Source organism: Platalea leucorodia (genome assembly GCF_965183815.1).
Source record: "Platalea leucorodia genome assembly, chromosome: 1".
In the NCBI taxonomy this organism is placed as follows: Eukaryota; Metazoa; Chordata; class Aves; order Pelecaniformes; family Threskiornithidae; genus Platalea; species Platalea leucorodia.
Window position 1 is genome coordinate 12,721,546 of NC_138823.1, and position 17,406 is coordinate 12,738,951.

The window sequence follows — 17,406 nt, forward strand, 5'->3', positions numbered from 1 at the left end:
AAAGAAGTTGCTATGGTCGATGGAGTATTTCTGTGAATCTGTAAATAGCATCTTCTGTTTAACAGCCTGTGTATTTTCAGTTCCTGAAAAACATTTTTAAGGTTCATGGTCTACCCAGAGGCAGTGTGGTCTTGAAGATAAGCAGAAAGCATTACATGGCAGAGAGCAGAATAGGAACTGTATCTAAAAAGGTTTTTTGGTCTACTTCAGAGCATGCAAAGATGGGTACAGAGAGGTTTGAGTTAGTGCTGTAAAGAGGCTACTCTTTAGAGTAGAGTAGCCTCTTTAGGCTACACATAGAAATGCATTTCCCTCTTCAAGTGTATGTTTTCAATTTCAAAATCACGTCTACCTTGATACTGTAAGGTGTCAAGCACTGCCCTGTTCAGTGGCATCTGTGCTGACCTTTAAGGATGTTGATTGACTTCTTCCTGCTGGGCTCTGAGATAGTTTGAATGCTGAGATGTTTCGAAGGATTGGAGACAAAATGTCTGGTAGCTTTGTGGTTAAGACCATAGCAGCTTTCATCTTCAAAGTGCTCGGTGTGTGACTTAGCTCCAAAGAATGGCTCCCATTTTACAGAAAGGCAAGCTATGGCTGCAGGTTCAGTGACTTCTGCTCCTTTCCCCTAGGACAAGAAGGAATTGAGTGCATCTAGAGCATGGAGTTAATGAGGGGATGGCTTTTAAGCTCCCAGTATAGTATATGTTTCTGTCCACACAGACACACCACTTTGTTCTTACTGCTTAAGAAGTGTTGCTGTTCCCCCCGTGATAACCCAGTGTTTGCAGGCAGAAGAGATGACATCTACAAATGACTGATCAACTCTCAACACAAGTGTCTTGAACTCTTCTTCTGTAACTGAAATTACAGGACATCTCAGTTTCTTAGTAGAGAAGTCTGACTGGAGCATCTTAACCATAGGCATGAAGAATTTGGCTGTCTGTCTTGTGAGGCTGTGTGTGAGCTCTGTGTTTTTCAGTCTTCTGGTTAACAACCGTAAGCGTTGTGTAGTTCACTTTAATTCTAGGATACTAGCTAGTGTACAAACAGCATTTAACAAATCACCGTAGATATTTTTAAAAAGAACACTTGCAGGATTGAACTTGTGAACACTGATTCTGTTGGTATGCTTAATGCTAGGGATGAGTGTGTAACTAGAGAAATTTGGTTCATGGTACAAAAAGGTTCATATTCTTCTGTTCCCATTTCTGCCTTCCACATAAACTGCTACCACACGTCCCACCCAAGCATGAGATTTTTTTTTTGTTTGTTTTTGCCATGTAAGTCAGATGTGTGCTTTTAGCAGTATCACTGAAGCCCTTTGTGTAGTGGCTTAATAGCAGCTTAATTTGGGATTTTTCATTAATAAAGCTTCATTTGTGATGAGATGCCTCCTAACAAAATTGTCCATGAGCAAATCTCATGGTTGCTCATTATCCATGAGCAGACCAAGTGTCTAACCTGGAGCTTGGAAGTGATTGTTTCATGAGTGAAATTGAGAGAAAGACGCCTGTGACAAGCGTAGTTGCACTTTACTATCTGGCAAGAACCAAAGTTCATAAAGCACTAAAAAATTTGCTATCTAGTTGCTGCCTTTTCCCTGGTGCCATACTTCTGTGGTCAACTTGGGTGCTTGTCAGTACTTTGGCAACAGATGCTGCCACTTCTTGGGTCCTGGAGATTGTTTTGACTGCTTGTGTGGTGGAGATTGTGTTGAGATCAAGCAATGAACGCTCAGAAATGAAGGTTTGTCCTTGCTTGGGAAGAAGTGATGAGACCCCAGTGGTGGTGATGGCATTACCAACCCAGGGCTGTTGGCTTGAGGCTGTCCTGTGTAGGCATTAACTTGAATGAGTGCCTCCTGATATTTTAATTATCTTCATTTTGATCCAGCTGAAATACTGTGGGTTTAGAAAATAGCTGCCAAGTATGCACAGTGGCCACTTAATGATTGAGTGGATGAAAGGTGGTATTGATGAGTCTCGGAGGAGAAATCTGCTATTCAGGCTTGCAAACTTGTTTAGACCTGCAGGGAAGAATGTGGAACTAAATGCTTCCTCTGGAAGACTACTTAATGTCCAGCTTTTTTTTAATGTAGCATAGGATAAAAGGTCTCTAGAAGCTGTGGCTAGTTGTTTTTTCCCTTCCCCTCCCTCTTGTGAATAACTTCCTGTGTTTAGAGAGGGAGAGACTGTATGTTTATGCATGATGCATCTTCTCACAGTATGAGTATAACTTTTGTTTGCTAATTATCTAATCTTGGATTTAAACCACAGAGTGGCTGCTTTGGAGCTGAGTTTCTTCATCTTACAAACTATGAAACTGGGCTGCGGACGGTACAGATTTGACATGGTCCCTATTGACGTAGCAAGGAGGCCCACGAGTTGGGTTGTAAGCCAGGATGGCCATGCAGCAACCGAGGGGGATGAGTTTTCACAGGTCCTTGCTCTGCTACCAACAGAAGTTGCAACCATGGGGCAACTGATTTCCTCCACTGGGGATGTTTAAGTATGGGCTAGCACAGTGCAGGCTTTATTATAATACAAATTAAAGACTCTAGAGCTTCAACAACAGAATGGTACCAGACTTAGGTTCCCTCCCCCCTTTAAATGGTTAGTGAGGTCTAAGAAATACCTGTGTTCTTGCTAAGAAGTGCTGCGTTTCAGTGCTCGGGGAACTGGGCATTCTTTAGAGTTCTTCAGGTGGTTTTGGGAATGTATCAACTGGGGAATGATATCTATGTGTTTTTTCCCCAGTGGGGTGATTACCCTGTTCTGGACTTTACTGATTGGATTTTAGTCTCCACTTTCTGAAGATATCATACCATTATCTGTTTTTCTCAATGTCCTAACGCTCTGTTTAGACTGAAAATCAAACAGTTTCGAAAATACTTAAACGAGTCGTTCTGTGATGCGTAGAAGAAATATCTAGTTGACAGTTTTTTAATAGCGTATGAGATGTCTTCAGCAGTGTTTTGTTGCATAATTTGCAATGTTGTGATAATGTATTACCTTGTGAAAGCAAAGCTTGGCATGCCTATTTATACTGTGCATGCTGAGGGGAAACTCGTTTCTAACCCTGCCATTCCCTAAACAAGTGGCAGAAATAATGGAAATAGATGTATGGATACAAGGCTTTGATCTTAATTACCCTCGCTCTCTTTCCTGAAGGGTAGTTGCAGGTTAAATGACATCTTAATCTGATCTTTGACATGCTTTTACTTTCTCTTGCATGCACTATAATCTCTTGAACCCTGAGTTTGTACCTGTCACCTCCTCCATTCAGTAATGCGTGCGTTCAGCTCTTGCTGTGACATCCTGTGAAGTTCATGTCTTGTCTTTTGCTGTTGATGACACTTCATTCCTGGCCCAGCAAGTGTGCTGCACAAGTTGAGAGTCCCTTTTGCTGCTGGAGCTAAGCTCAAACTTCCCCTGTGCATGGCAATACCTGTAGCTTAGAAAGGCAGAAGGGACTTTGCAATCAGGTAGCCCCTTGCCTTGTGGGAGTATTACGCTTTCCTAGGAGACCTCTATATAAATGTGTTACTCTTCCTTGAAGAGTTCCAGGGGAAGGGAGCTCCCTGACCTTTCAGAGTTGCCTGTTAACTGGTCTTACATTTGGAAGGATTGTCCAACCTGAGACTTCTCTGCTGAAAGTAAAACTGATTGTTTCTTTTCCTGCACTACTAGAAAACAGCTGATAGACAACATCAGTCTATGGGACGCTCTTGAAATCAGTATTGGGACTTCGTTGATTTGGTTCCGTTTTTGAATTTAAGACATAGGGGGTAGATATAGAGGGTAGATTTAGATTGGACATAAGGAAGAATTTTTTTTTTTTTTTTTTACTATGAGGGTGGTGAGGCAGTGAAACAGGTTGCCCAGGCAAGTTGTGAATGCTCCATCATTGGAAGTGTTTATGTTCAGTTTGGATGGGGCTTAGAACAACCTGACCTAGTAAAAGATGTCCCTGCCCATGGGAGGGGGGGTTGGACTAGGTGATCTCTAAAGGTCCCTTCCAACCCAAAACATTCTATGATTCTGTGTATTTGGAATGAGGTAAGTGAAACCAAAGAAGTCATGGAGTAAGTGTTGTGTACACCTCTGCGTCCTCATAAAGAGTGAAGTCTCCCTCGCCAGCAAAATTTATGTTTTGGTCTGTTGAAAGATTGAGACTATTCTGGTGAGTGACTGGGAAATAGATGCAGCTTAGACAGCTTCATGACACAGGCTCTTGAATTGTTTATTTTTCAACCTAGAAAGAGGCGAAGCCAACAAGCAGAACTTTTTGGATGGAGAAAAGCGATTATGAACTTTGTGTAAGATGATGTTCATTCTCTGCTCACCTGTGTGTTGCAGGAGCTTTCGTGGCTTATTAAAGGACTAGGCAATCCTATTCATGAGTCATGGACTTGGCTAAATCTGTGGATTGCACAGAGAAACATATTAGTGTTTGGTAGTGCTTTGTAACTCCTGCAGTTGTGGCCAAGTACCCTTTTCCCCAGTTGACAACTGATTCTTTTAGAAAAGAGGAGAAACTTCCAGTGCCAGATGTTCACTGGGAAGGGAAACTGATTGTCAACCCTTGCATCTTCCCGTGTGTTGAGACATCTGTGGCCGGAACCTTTTTTTTTCCAGGCTGTCATTGTTTTCCCGTCCCCTTCCCCTCCACTTTTTCCTGTTTTTGCCTGTTGAAGGCCCCTTGGAAAAGTGATAGTCTCTATGCGCAAACCATACTTGCTTATGCAGGCCATTCTTTGTGTGTAACATCTGTGACTTTGTATGATGTCTAGCACAATAAAGTCTCTCTGCTACTTGGAGGTAGTGTAGTGAATGCCACAGAAATGAAACATTCATAATAATCCTTGTGATTCTGATATCTGATAAAACTGTATAAAAATCTTTTGTTTTCAGCATAATTTACTTTGGGAGGGGTAGGAGGACACGTGCAGGAGCAAAGTTACAATTTTTGTTCCAAAGATAGATGATGGTATTTGGATGTGTTACTAGGGCATGAAGCTCGATAACAGTGATGTGTGTTTGGGACTCGGCTTTTTAGCTGGTCATAGCTGAACGACTAGACTGAGGTGTAGAAGTCCTAACTCCTGTAGCCTGCGTAGTGTTTTTTTTCCATTTTATTGAAGTCTGCGGATAGTCATTGTTCAGTACTCTTCTGGAATGCGTACAGCTCTTGCTTTGATAACCAGTGAGATAAAACCAAGGTACTGCCTGCCTGGTCCCTTTCTCTCCTACCTCTTTAGCTGGAACAGCCAAAATTAGATTCTGAATTTGCTTTACTGTAGAGCAGCTCTCTGTCTCTTTCCCCCTGCCCTGAAAGTTTAGATGGGTTGTTGCTGTGAACAAGATACCAAACTGTTTCTGCTGTCTTTGTACTTTGTGTCCCAGCAAGAGCTGATAATAGGGTTGAAAAGCCTTTCTGATAAATGAAAGCACTTAAAAGAATGCCGTCAAGGGTTTTTAGAAGATGTGATGCACCTCATCTGTGGGAGTTGGGGTGCATGGAAATAAATTATTAAAGGAAGTAAGTGTCTTTTCTCTTAATGGAAAAAGAAGAATCATAACTTCTTAGCAGAAAGAGTGACAGAACAGTTTTAAACTGTCAAGACTGCTGATACTCAAGTTGTAATCTTAAATAAATACAACAATCTAGGTTCCTATTCTTGCCATTACATGTAATCAATAACAATTTCGGTAAATATGATCCTTTGCTGCATGTCTACCCTTCCTTTATTGAGAAATTGCTGAGTTTCTCATCTGGGTCTCTTCTACTGCAGGATTGCTGGCCTGAAAGGAAGGGAAAACCAAACTTCAATAAATCTCTTGTAGAGTTGGGTTTGTGTAGGGTGACTGTGCTGGTTCACAAAAAAAGGTTCTTCATCCATCCAGGGTTTAAATCCTCCTTCCAAAGCTGCCTGTTAGTGAGCATCGCCTGCTCTTCCCTGGTGTGGTGGGCTGACCTTGGCCAGCTGCCAGGCGCCCACCCAGCCGCTCTCACTCTTCCTCCTCAGCGGGAGAAAATAAAATGAACAAGCTTACAGGTTGAGACAAAGACAAGGAAATTGCTTACCAGTTACTGTGAGCAAACCAGACTCGACTGGGGAAGATGAAATTTACTGCCAATTAAAATAGATTTGAATGGTGAGGAAGACAGGCAAAAATGAAAACGTCTGCCCACGTCCATGGGTCTGGATGTTGGATGGGATTTCGCTGAATGAAGGTGGTGCCCCCTCTCCTTCCCGCCCCAGCGGCAGGCAGGGAGGACCCGTCCGCAGGAGCTGCCACTATGGAGGACGCTGTCTGGCTGGACGCTGGCAGGTCTGGGTGTTGGTGTAAGGCACTTGCAGGTGCTTTGCCAGCTCAGCCTGGTGCCTTTCAAACACTTGCCGTGGTGCCTGTCCCTGAGGGAAAGTTGTTTCATGTCCCTAACTGTGGACTGGCTATGTCGGTGACAGGCACGAGGCACCATTTTGTTTTTCAGCCCTGAGGCGGAAAGGCAGTTCCTGGCCTGTGTTCAGTGTAGATTAGCTGGAGCTGGGCCCTGGGATCAGGTGACTAATCACCTATAAACCGACTAATTAAGCAATAGGGTAGGATAATGGCATGTTATGGCTTACCTGTGACATGCCTCGATGGGTGGGCGGGCGTGCAGGCGAGCAGCCGAGGGCTGGGCCATGCTGAGCTGCTTGAGGGGACTTGGCACCATGGAGTGCCGTACGGTAATGGTGGAACACCCATTTCGCAGAAGACACGTCAAATTTCTTCATCTGACGGTGTAGAAATAATTGAGCACAAAGTTATTTTGGGGGAAATAGTCCCCGGATTAAACCATTAACAATTTCAAGAAACCCATTTAAGCGAACGCGCAGCATAACTGATTTCTGTTTTAACCCATGAGGAGCTAGAAAAGAGGATTTGGGACCCAGATTGCTGTAGCGGCTCTTCTCTGAGCAGGGCTGGAGGTGGAGGAGGCCTGCTGCTTTCACAGATAAGGCCACAGCCTGAGCAACCCTGACATTTAAAGGGGGGAAAATTGATTTCCTTTATCAGCCGGGTAAATCAGAAATTGTAGAAGGCATAGAGGAAGCTCTGGGAGAGACAGCATTTAAAAATACTGTGTTATTACTCTTTGAAAGTGGCTTTATGTCACGAAAGCACTTCTTAGACAAAGACATTGAATTCCACCTGCTGTTTCTTTGTGTTTAAATTGAGAAAGTAATACATGTCGAATCAAGGATGAAGCTTTATGGCTCTGTTAGCGTGTGGTTTCCACCACCATTAACATTTCTCTTGACGGCCACTTTGACAAAGGCAAGAATTATTACTGCAAACGTGGAGGTGAGACGCGGAGCGGCAGCGGGGCTGCTGTGCTCGAGGTGGCACGCAGAGAGGTCTCGGAGAAGGAGCTGTTCCCTGGAGTACTGGAGCCATGCAGTATTTGCAGCACTGGTCCGATTCCTGTGTCGTCTCCTTGGTTTGTCCCCACAAGCATTGCTAAATGGCTTCCTTGCTTCCCAGGTGCTGGAGGTGGGATAAACCCCTGTTATTAGGGCCTGTGAAGTGGTAGGTGGTGTGCGCTTCTGCTGTAGGTAGGAATCAATGGGGTTTTGGTTTCAGCAGGGATGTGATAGTGGAAATGTTTTCTGGAAAAGCTCAAAGGGACGACAGAATTTATGTGCAAGTCTTGAGTTGTGTGCTACCAAGAGAGAGATGAGCTTGTGGATGTGGCTTCAGCAGGGAAAAGTGAAATAAATTCCTCTCAATTTTCAGCTGAGTTTATTAGAGAGAATTCAGAGTTGCAGAAGACAGATCAATATACTGCAAGCTGAGCAGATGATGTAGGAATTCATGTCACTCGTGCAAACCTGCTGAAAGGTTTCCTTAACAATTGCAAAAAAAAAAAAAACCCAAAACCAACAAAAAACCCACACAAAACAAAACAAAAAAAACAAACCCCAAACAAACCAAAACCCCCCAAAAAAACAAAAAAAAAGACTCCCCAACAAAACCCACCACCCAAGTTATTAATTCATTGACCTTTTTTTTAAAAAAATGCTGCATTTTTCTACCGTTCAAAATGAGATCAGGTGCTCTTGACTGATACAGGACTGCCCAGGTGAAGAGATTGCATTGATTTCAACCAAACAAGTATAGCAAACAACTTAAGTGAGCTGCTACAGCTTATTTAAGTAAGCTTGGCTTGAAGGGAACAACATTTTTAAAGACAAGGAATCAATAGTCATGGAAATGCTTGGTGACTATTCCAATTTTGCGTGCTTCGTGGCCAGCCTGGTGAAAAAAAAAAAAAAGAAAGGTGTTTTCCTCCTGAGCTGTGTTTTGATAGGAGTGTCTTAAGCTTCCCTGTGAAGCAGCTAAACACAAGGCTGGTGTCAATCTCCTGCATGCCATCAGGCACGTTTAGCTGGATAATACACCACCGAGATGGAAACATAATCAGGCTGCTTTGGTATCCTCCGCTTGCCGGCTTGCGTTTTGCTCGAGAATCCAGTAAAGCCTTAGGCCCTGCTGTTAATTGTCAAGGCTTTCAGGGCTCCTGGCATACACATGCATAATGCATATACGGCATGCAGACAAACATTGAGAGACGGGGTTCAGAGTAGGGGATTTCAGTAAGACTAATAGGTTTAAGGAAATGGCATTTTTTTTTCCTCTTTCAAATAATTGGTGGGTTTCTTTAATTTTTTTAAATGTCTGACAGTTTTTGCTTAGCACAAAGCACTTTATATTCTACGTCTCGCCACCCAGATAACTGCTATTTTCTCTGTCCCCTTCTGCATTTCCCACTGGCTCCCTTCTGTGTAGGTACAATGAGGTTTTATGAACACCTGTTTTACATTAGGGTTTTTTGGTATTTTTCCTTTTTTTTTTTTCCCTTTTAGCAAAAAACCCACAACCCTTGCTGAAAAATATGGAGGGTACCAGTTAGTACCGCTGGCAGTGGCCTTATGGCAGCAGCTTCTGCATCTGGGTGTATCGTGGCACTGCGCGAGCCACGCTGTGCAGTGACTGTGTGGGAGACGCACACACGACATCTCTGCAAAAACATTGCATTTATCAAAATAGGATAAGTAGAAAACACAAAATTGTGACCAAGGCCAGGGTCAAAAGGGAAGCCTGGGATTTGCCTTTGGTTTTAGCTCCAAGTCTAATTCCGTGGATCCCCCCGTAAGGCATGAAAGTCTGGGCGCTGCCTTGCTGGGGTGCACCGAGGAGCTGGAATTTGGCTGTCAGCTTTTGGAGAAGGGGCTGTCTTTACCCCAAACAAGATGCAGCCTCTCACAGCAGCGTGGGCAATGGATTCCGTTTTACTTACAAAAAAACGGACCAGTTTATCGGGGTGGATCGAGTTTGCTACAAGCAACTGCGCTTGCTTGCAGCCTCTTCCAGCCAGAGCTGGGGTAATGTTAGCCTTGAGGATCTGCCTTATCTGGGTTTTATTGTGTCGTTGCTCTGGTAACAGCAAGTCTTACACCTTTATTAAAGGAAGCAGGGATATTTTATTTTACTCTCTAGACTCCAATCAAAGGGAAGTTTTGAGGTTTCTTTCTATCACGGTTTTTGCTGTTAGCAGAAAATTTGCACTTGCTCTGCAGAGGGCAAGTTAACCTTTTTTTGGTCTAAAAGGGATGATTTTTTTAAAATCATAAAAATCAGTACACTTTTTTAAAAAAAACTTTGGAAAATAAAGATCAGAACTTGCAAGAACACTCGGTGTCCATATTCTAAACTAAAACCTGGGCTTTTAACACAATTTTTAAAAATAGGGAAAAAGTTTACAGGAGACCTGAAGTCAAGAAGAATTAAACCTTCTTAAAAACTTTGCATACACTCAATGCTATGCTGCTTTATCAGCTTCAGTTCAGAAATGAGCTCCAAGGTCACTCGGGACTGTTTTGGAAGCAGGTCTTGCAGTTCTAGGGCAGCTGTTGGGAAAGTTTGTTGTTTTACGGCCACTGTGCCTCTTCTGTGCCTGATGGCTGAGTTACCTTGAGACAGCGTTTGAGGTGGTCTCTTGGTCAACTCAGACATTTATTGTAGAGGCTTTTAATTTTTTTTTTTTTTTTTTTCTGTTGAAAGAGGATGGGAACCTGGTAATGACAAAGAATCCATTTGTAGAGAAGAACTGGGATCCTGCGTTTGGTTTTGGGAGCTTCTCTGTACATCTTTTTGCAATATCCTAGCACCCCACTTCTAATAGGTTTGTTTTTGCTGTGTCCATCTGAAGTAAGGCGTTTATTTTCTCTGCTTCAGCTGAAATCCCTCTTTTCCCCCAGTGTTTCTATTTGGAAAATCTGTAAAGCCTCCTCAGAGGACCAACTATTTCATCTGGATTCAGAAGCAGTTGACGTCCCATCTGCTTGGGGCTGGTGTCTAAGGATGTGAGAGAGAACTTGCTAGGCAAATATATATTGGTGTTAATAGATTAGGATTTAGTAAAGTCTTAGTTATTGGTTTACTTCTAGTTTCATTTGATCTGGAGTATTGAAACCAGAATGCTCAAATTAAGTATTCATTATTGTGTTTTGTTTTTCTTGCAGGGAAGCTACCCAGTGTGGGAAGATTTTATAAATAAAGCTGGGAAACTGCAGTCTCAGCTTCGGTAAGTTTTGTGTTACACAGTCAAGATCCCCTACAATTCTTTGTATGTGCAAACATTAAGATTAAATGCAGCTTCTGCCAGGATAACTTGCTAAGCATGTCCTAGTAAAATTGTGCATATTTCATAGTCAACACCCATGTAATTTTTCACATACTACTACGACTGCTGTTTTAATGTATTTAGGAAAATACATAATCTACCACCAGCTGTACATAATAAACATAAAAAATTTCATGGCTTCTGATGGAAAATTGGAAAGATAGTTTATTGTTGTTTAGTGAACACACATTTGGAGTTAGCCCTATGTTGTCCTTTTTATTAGTGTGGAATACAGCAGATTTATAGTAGAAGAGGACTCAAAATATTAGAGTCTTTGGTAGTCTTAACAGTACTTTCTTCTGCCTTAAAAATAAAGGGAACTCCTGTGCTGGATCATTTATTGGAGATGATTAAAACTTACTTTATTGGGGTAGACTTTGCAAATGGCATTCTGGATTATTTAAGTGCCATATGTCTCACACTTGGGTCAATTCTGCTATCTCTAGAATTCATTCACTTGTAAAATTTTTTTCTGCTAATATAATCCAAGCTCCATTTCTTCACAACTCTCCCTGAACCACAATCTCTGCTGTGCTCTCCAGAGCATCACTGTTTTTTTTTCACAGCCGTGGCAGCAGTGGTAACAGCTATGGTTATTGGCAGTCTGTTTTGCAGTTCTGCATTGCGTTGTGAATCGTTCCTGAAGAAGCCAGGGTTTAGGCTCATTTGCCCTAAACGACTGGAATATGCTGTTCTGCCCTGCTGTGCCTAGAATATCACACTTGCATGTGGTTTTTCCTTTTCCAGCAATCGTGTCACACTGAGTGTGGAAGAAGCAGAGGAAGCAGTGAAAGAGCAGAAATGGAGAACTTTCCTAGCCCTGTGTACTCTATACACAGGCCTTCTGGGAAGGCATGAGGGATAGTTTTGTTTATTTCCCAATCCTGTGGTGTTGCATTCAATCAATGTAGTGCTTTTCTAGCTGCAGGAACATGCAAGCAGGCAGCTTGAAATCCTGTGTTCGAGGATTTGCTGTCCATTTCTAGCATTTTTGCCTCTGGTTCATTTCTGTGTGCTCTGATAAAGGAGAGCAGATGTCACCTGAGCTGGAGCCAGGTCTTCCTGGATCTTGTTACTGGAGAAATGGAACTTTGTTATTAGCAATATAATTAATAATTAACAACATGGCACACAAATAACAGCACGACCCACAAGTTTGGAAGATGAAGAATACAAACACTGTTAAGGAAAAATCCCAGAAAAGGTTATCTAGTTCCAGGGCTCAATATTGCTAGCTAGCTGTCAGGGGGGGGTTTTGTTGTTGGTTTTTTTCCTTCCCTTTAATCTCCTGGGCATGTGGAGAGTCCTTATCCCTTTGGTTTGTCCTCTCAAGCCTGTTCTTTTTTTTCATGTGTGTGTTCAAATCTTTTGTGCAGTCAGTAGGCCATTTATTATGCTGCCAGTTATGTCCCCCGTATCTTGAAGCATATTTGGAGTGAGGCTTGCATAAAATCTGACCTAATTAAGCAGTCCTGTGGTCTTTTTGGCTGAGGATTAGCTTTTCTGCAGGTCTCCCGGGTTTTTGGAAGGTAGGAAGGAGCTCTTGAAACAAAGTGAAGTTGATGGTTCTCCTTCAGGATTTTGCTTGGAGAGGCTGACTGTTACCATCAGGAGAGGAAATCAGAGTTATTGGTAGAAAAGATGTGCAGAAACAGAACCACGAGGTGACTGTGAAGAGGGCACAGTTGTGCTTTACCTGTAGAGCCCTGGCCTACTTTTACGTAAATCGGGTCAACCAGACAATAAACCCATCAGAAGTCTGGTACCAACCTGAGGTGTTTAGGGCTCTAGGGCCTGCTTATGTAGAACAAACGTGTGTGGAAAACTGTAACTCACGTTTGCTGTCCACTTGAAGAGACGTGTGGTCTGTGTGTGCTTTCCGAACCTGGAGGGAGATGGGGCTAGTGAGGCCGACGCTTTGGATTGTGCAGTCTCCGAGATTGCTGGTGTACCTCTCGGGAAGGGACCTGCTTGGAGGAGCACTGGATCAGAAAGGGGTTTTGTTTGGTTTTGGGGTGGTTTGGGGTTTTTTTTTGAAGATTTTGTTGTTGTTGTTGTTGTTCTTTTCCCTCTTTCCCATTTGCCCAAGAACTCCAGACCAGTCTAATTTCCAAGAAGCTGCTATTTTCTGTTTCAAGGGATGCTCGTGCTCCTCAGATGAGAAATTCAGGAAAGCGTTTGGCCAGGATCCTAAATAAAAGGAAGGTCCGGCGTGTTTATTCTTAAAATTTACTTGTTCCCTGGAACTAGCAGTGGCTGTAATTTGTACACTAATGGGTGCAGTATAATGTGTGTTAGATTTGTTTTTCATGTTTGACTGCTTAATATTAGTTCATCAGAGGAAATCAGCTAGAAGGGGGATGGCTGTGCTCTTTTGAAATAGCACCTGTCCTGTGCAATTCACAGCACAGAATTAGCGTGGCTGCCTCCAAGTCCATAGTGCTAACACAAAGCGAGAAAGGGATTAAGAAATGAAGGAGGGAAAAGGCTAAATTCAGATATAAAAGAGGATATTTTTTTTGTGGCCTCTGCAAGTTCACAGTGGTATTCTTTATAAACCTAAATGTTTTTGGCAATAATTAAATAGGCAGCAATGAGACACTGCTAATGTTTTGTTATCTGTATGCATTTCAGGACTACAGTAGTAGCAGCTGCTGCCTTCTTGGATGCCTTTCAGAAAGTGGCTGACATGGCTACTAATACACGTGGTAAGCAGATGTGTCAATATTGAGTTTAACAGAATGCTGTGTGGTTTATACCATTTGTCGTAATAAAAAAAGTCTAACTTGTTACGTTGACAAGCAGATCTGTGAGACATCTGTTAGATGGACTTGCACTTTGAAAAAGCGGCACGTGAAAAAGGAAGTCGTCTTTTCTTTACTGAAAAAAAAAACTGCTGGAAACCTGTAATTTAAATGTGTCATCAATCATGTGAACACTTCTGAATTACCATTTGAATTATATGTTGATGAATAATATTTTAGAAAGCAAGATTTACTGAAATCTGTATTCACTGATGCTTCTGTACCTTAAGTAAATGTAAAAGGCTTGATATTCAGCTGGTATAAATAAGTGTAGGGTTCCTGAAGATAGAGCTGTTACCAGCTGATGCTATGGCCTTTGGGGTCTGCAGATAATGATGACAGTAGCCTGTACTTATGTCTTTGAGGAAAGTCTTTGCTTGTCCTTCCTCTTTAAGTCTGACATTACTGGTCCAAATTAATTTTCCTGGGCTGTGGGCTTCTCTGGGTGACAGTCTAAGCTTGTTGGTGAGTACGGAGGCCAAAATAGTGCAGCTGGCAATCTTTCCAGGCTGCTGAGTTGGAAGGAAACAAAAGGCTGCTTCTCTCTGATGCTGGATGCCCACTGACCGAGGCATCGTGCGCAGATGTCTCTGCAGCGGTAGGGCATTCCCCATGGTCGCTGTGTGCCTGGGCTCTGTTGCTGAAGAGCAAATCCAAAGCGTGTATATCACTGCTGAGTGGGTGGGTTTTGGTCAACTCTAACCTTAGAGGTTTTGTAACTTTTTTTTTTTTAAAGTCCTAATGTGTCCTTGGCGTTGGACTTGGAGAGTAAGAAAGTAATACTGCTAACGTGAAGAGGGTGCATTTCCATTAGCAGGGTGCAAGCTCAGCCAGACTTCAGTTTCCTTCCACTTCTGGCTAACAAGAGTAGTAGCAGTTGCTGGGGCAAGTATCAAACCATAGAATGACAAGAGGGAACAATATTTTTTTCCTTTTTAAAGCTAATATTTACATTCTGATAAGAAGTTCCTCATTATATGCATACCTTTTGTAAATTATGGGTAATCTATTCATGTAAAATAATAAACACTCCAGAAAGTAGAGTAAACTAAGGATGAGACCCAAGGCAGAACTTAACTTGGATTTCTAACACATCTTCCCTTCGAGCATGCTCTCTTCTATTTCCTTTCCCTCCCCCGAAGGGAAAACAAAGTAAACCCTACCAAAATCCTTGAGACTTGTCTTCTGGCTGTGTTGGCAGGCTTATAGAACTTGCATTCAGATATCGGAACGATTGAAACTCTCCTACTCTCTGACAAAAATGGCTTATGCGGGTTTTTGAAGGGTATTTTGCACTTTCTGCTGTGTTATTTGGACCACGTCCAACAAGCGTTGTGTCTTGTCTCTTATCTCTTCGAACACATCCTTTGCAAAAGGAGCTCTGTAAATCCAGGCCTGCCAAATTTGTATAGCTCCTCTGTTCTGTCTTTCTGCCTTCCCTGACTGAAAGGATAGAAGGGAATTTTGTTTTTATTTTTAGAAAGTGATGTTCTGGGCAACGAATCAAAATTCCAAACTAGTTGGTGGTTCTGATCTGCCTCCCAACCCAACTTCCACTCGTGCCCATTTGAGTATTTACATATAAGTAGTCTATTGCCTTGGAACATCTCTGAGGTTGCACGTTGGTCCTTTAACAAATATAAATCCTTCTAGCTTGCTGCAAACAGGGATAAAAGCCTGGCCCCATTGAAGATGATGGCAAAACTCCCTATGACTTAGTAGGGCACAATTTCATAAAAATGTATTTCGCTGTTAGTATAAACAACCATATTCAGAAAACAAAGCCAAACAAACAGTGTTTTTCTTCTCTGATGTGGGGATTGTAATGGGCTCCCAGTTTTCCCTTTGAGGAGTTATCTAACTTGGAATAATTCTTTGTTAAATTTGCATGTTACTTATCCAGTTTATGAAATAATGTGTTTGATTGTCTAATCAAACACCTGGCTATGGTTCACACTGTTTAGAGGGTTCTCGGTTAACAGGTTCACCAAGTCAGCAAAGTTCACGTTCAACTTCTGGGGATATACAAGACTTGTGTAGCGCTTTCCATGAGAAAGGCAGGGAGGGGTGGTATATTTTAAATCACAAGGCTGGTTTATCATTGCATGAGCCATATGCTTTTTCTGGGAACTGTGTATGAAAATACTGAAGCAGATGCCTGTTTCAGAAGGTCAGTGTTAGTGCCTTGTAGGATGACCGAAAGTGTTGTGAAGCTGGGTGCTGCGTTTTATTTGTAATTGCTTATAGCTTTTATAGTATTTTGCCTGTTATTTTTAAGACCCACTGATCTAGCTGATGAAAGCCTTTTATCAGTCAGCAGAAGTACTCCCTGGCTACTCTTTAATCTGTTTGCATCAGCATTAGCTTTGAAAGAAGAAAAAGTGTTCACATGGATGTACATGTCCACACCCACGCAAGAGGAGATGATTACCTTTGCAGACACCAAGTGTTCATGTATGAGAGCTTATTTCCATCAACTCCAGTCCTTGTTCCAGCTGATATCTCTCTCTACCTCGTGTGCCATTACCGCTGTTCCCAAACATTGACTTTTCCCTTTTGGTGCATCTTTCTTTCTATGTTGTTTGCTTCCTTCTAATTCTGCAACGGTAATGATGTTTATCTTCACATTCCCATTTGGAGCTGAAATAGAGGGCATAATTGGAGCTCCGCCTATGGTAAAACCTATGGTTGGATGTACAAGATAACTTGTACTTTGCTGTATTTTTCTCATGACGTAGCTTTTGAGGTAGGAAAAGCCCTGAATGTGAAGTACCTGGTGTTTTGTGGTGACTGACTCAATACACAAATGAATTTCCTAACTGGCTCATTTCAGCTTTTGCTTCCTTCTTTGCTGTCTCTCTGTTTAGATGCCTATCAATCCAAAACTTAGTCTCTCTTTTTCCCTGAGTTCAGTTCCCTCAGTTCAATTTTTTTTTGCTTTCAACCTGACAAGGAAAAACATGGGGAAAGTAGTTCTGATGCATCTGTCGCCAAAAGGTTTTATTTCTGTGGGTCTGATCATCTGAAAAACATCATTTGGATGGGGACCTCTGTCAAGTTACATTGCTAATTCTCTAATAATGCTTGTTATATAGCAGCATGTGCTGTTTTTTGCTGGTACCAGAGATTTTTAAAAAAGAAAATTCCTTCAGATGTTTAGACTTTTGAGCTCTGACAAGATATACACATCTGTCTAGCAGTTTGTGTTACTCAGGCTACATCTGTTTGGCATACAGCCTGCCAGAACTTGATAGTCTGCAGTGGAATCTGGTATTATTTCTCACTACTATTATTAAAGCAAATACTCACAAAATATTAAATTAAATAGATACTTCAGGGTACCTTTAAACCTCGGTGAAGTTTCCTTTTGGGAGGTATGTGCTTGTGAGTTTCGGGTTTTTCTTGTATGGCTTAAGTCTTTCAATATCTGAAACTTTGCGTGGTTTTATCTGCATCAATTCTAGCTGAAACATGAAAGACATTTAAGTCTGATTTCATTTAATAGCGGTTTACCTGATATTTTGTGCATTAAAAATTTATTCTCTTATGAAAGCAAGAACTGTGCGTCCCAATTATAAGCATATATCACATATAAACATATTGTAAGTTGGGTTTGAACAGCATGTAAAAGGAGGTGCGTAAATTGCTTTCCTTTTTGTATGCTAGTATTCTTCTGCCTCTGGTGCATTTGAATGTCCTTTGTAGATAAGTGCTAGAATTCAGGAACTTGAAAAAGTAGGTGAGAAGAGTAACTGTCCTCCTTTATGAGGGAGATTAATGTGAAGACATGCACACGTCTTCTATACCTACTTAATACCCTGTCAGACTCTTCTGTGGAAAAAAAAACCTGCCTCGATCTTGC

At 42.0% G+C, this 17,406-nt stretch overlaps 1 protein-coding gene across 6 annotated transcripts in view; it reads left to right on the forward strand.

The window, feature by feature from the left end:
* The window catches only part of MTSS1 (MTSS I-BAR domain containing 1), a 127,584-nt gene that overhangs the window by 6,013 nt on the left and 104,165 nt on the right, over positions 1-17,406 (forward strand). For all 6 annotated transcript variants that reach the window (XM_082323105.1, XM_082323100.1, XM_082323102.1 and 3 more), the window contains exons 2-3: positions 10,580-10,641; positions 13,375-13,448. In XM_082323105.1, the coding sequence (XP_082179231.1) occupies positions 10,580-10,641; positions 13,375-13,448 (136 nt within the window). The remainder of the gene's footprint in view (positions 1-10,579; positions 10,642-13,374; positions 13,449-17,406) is intronic.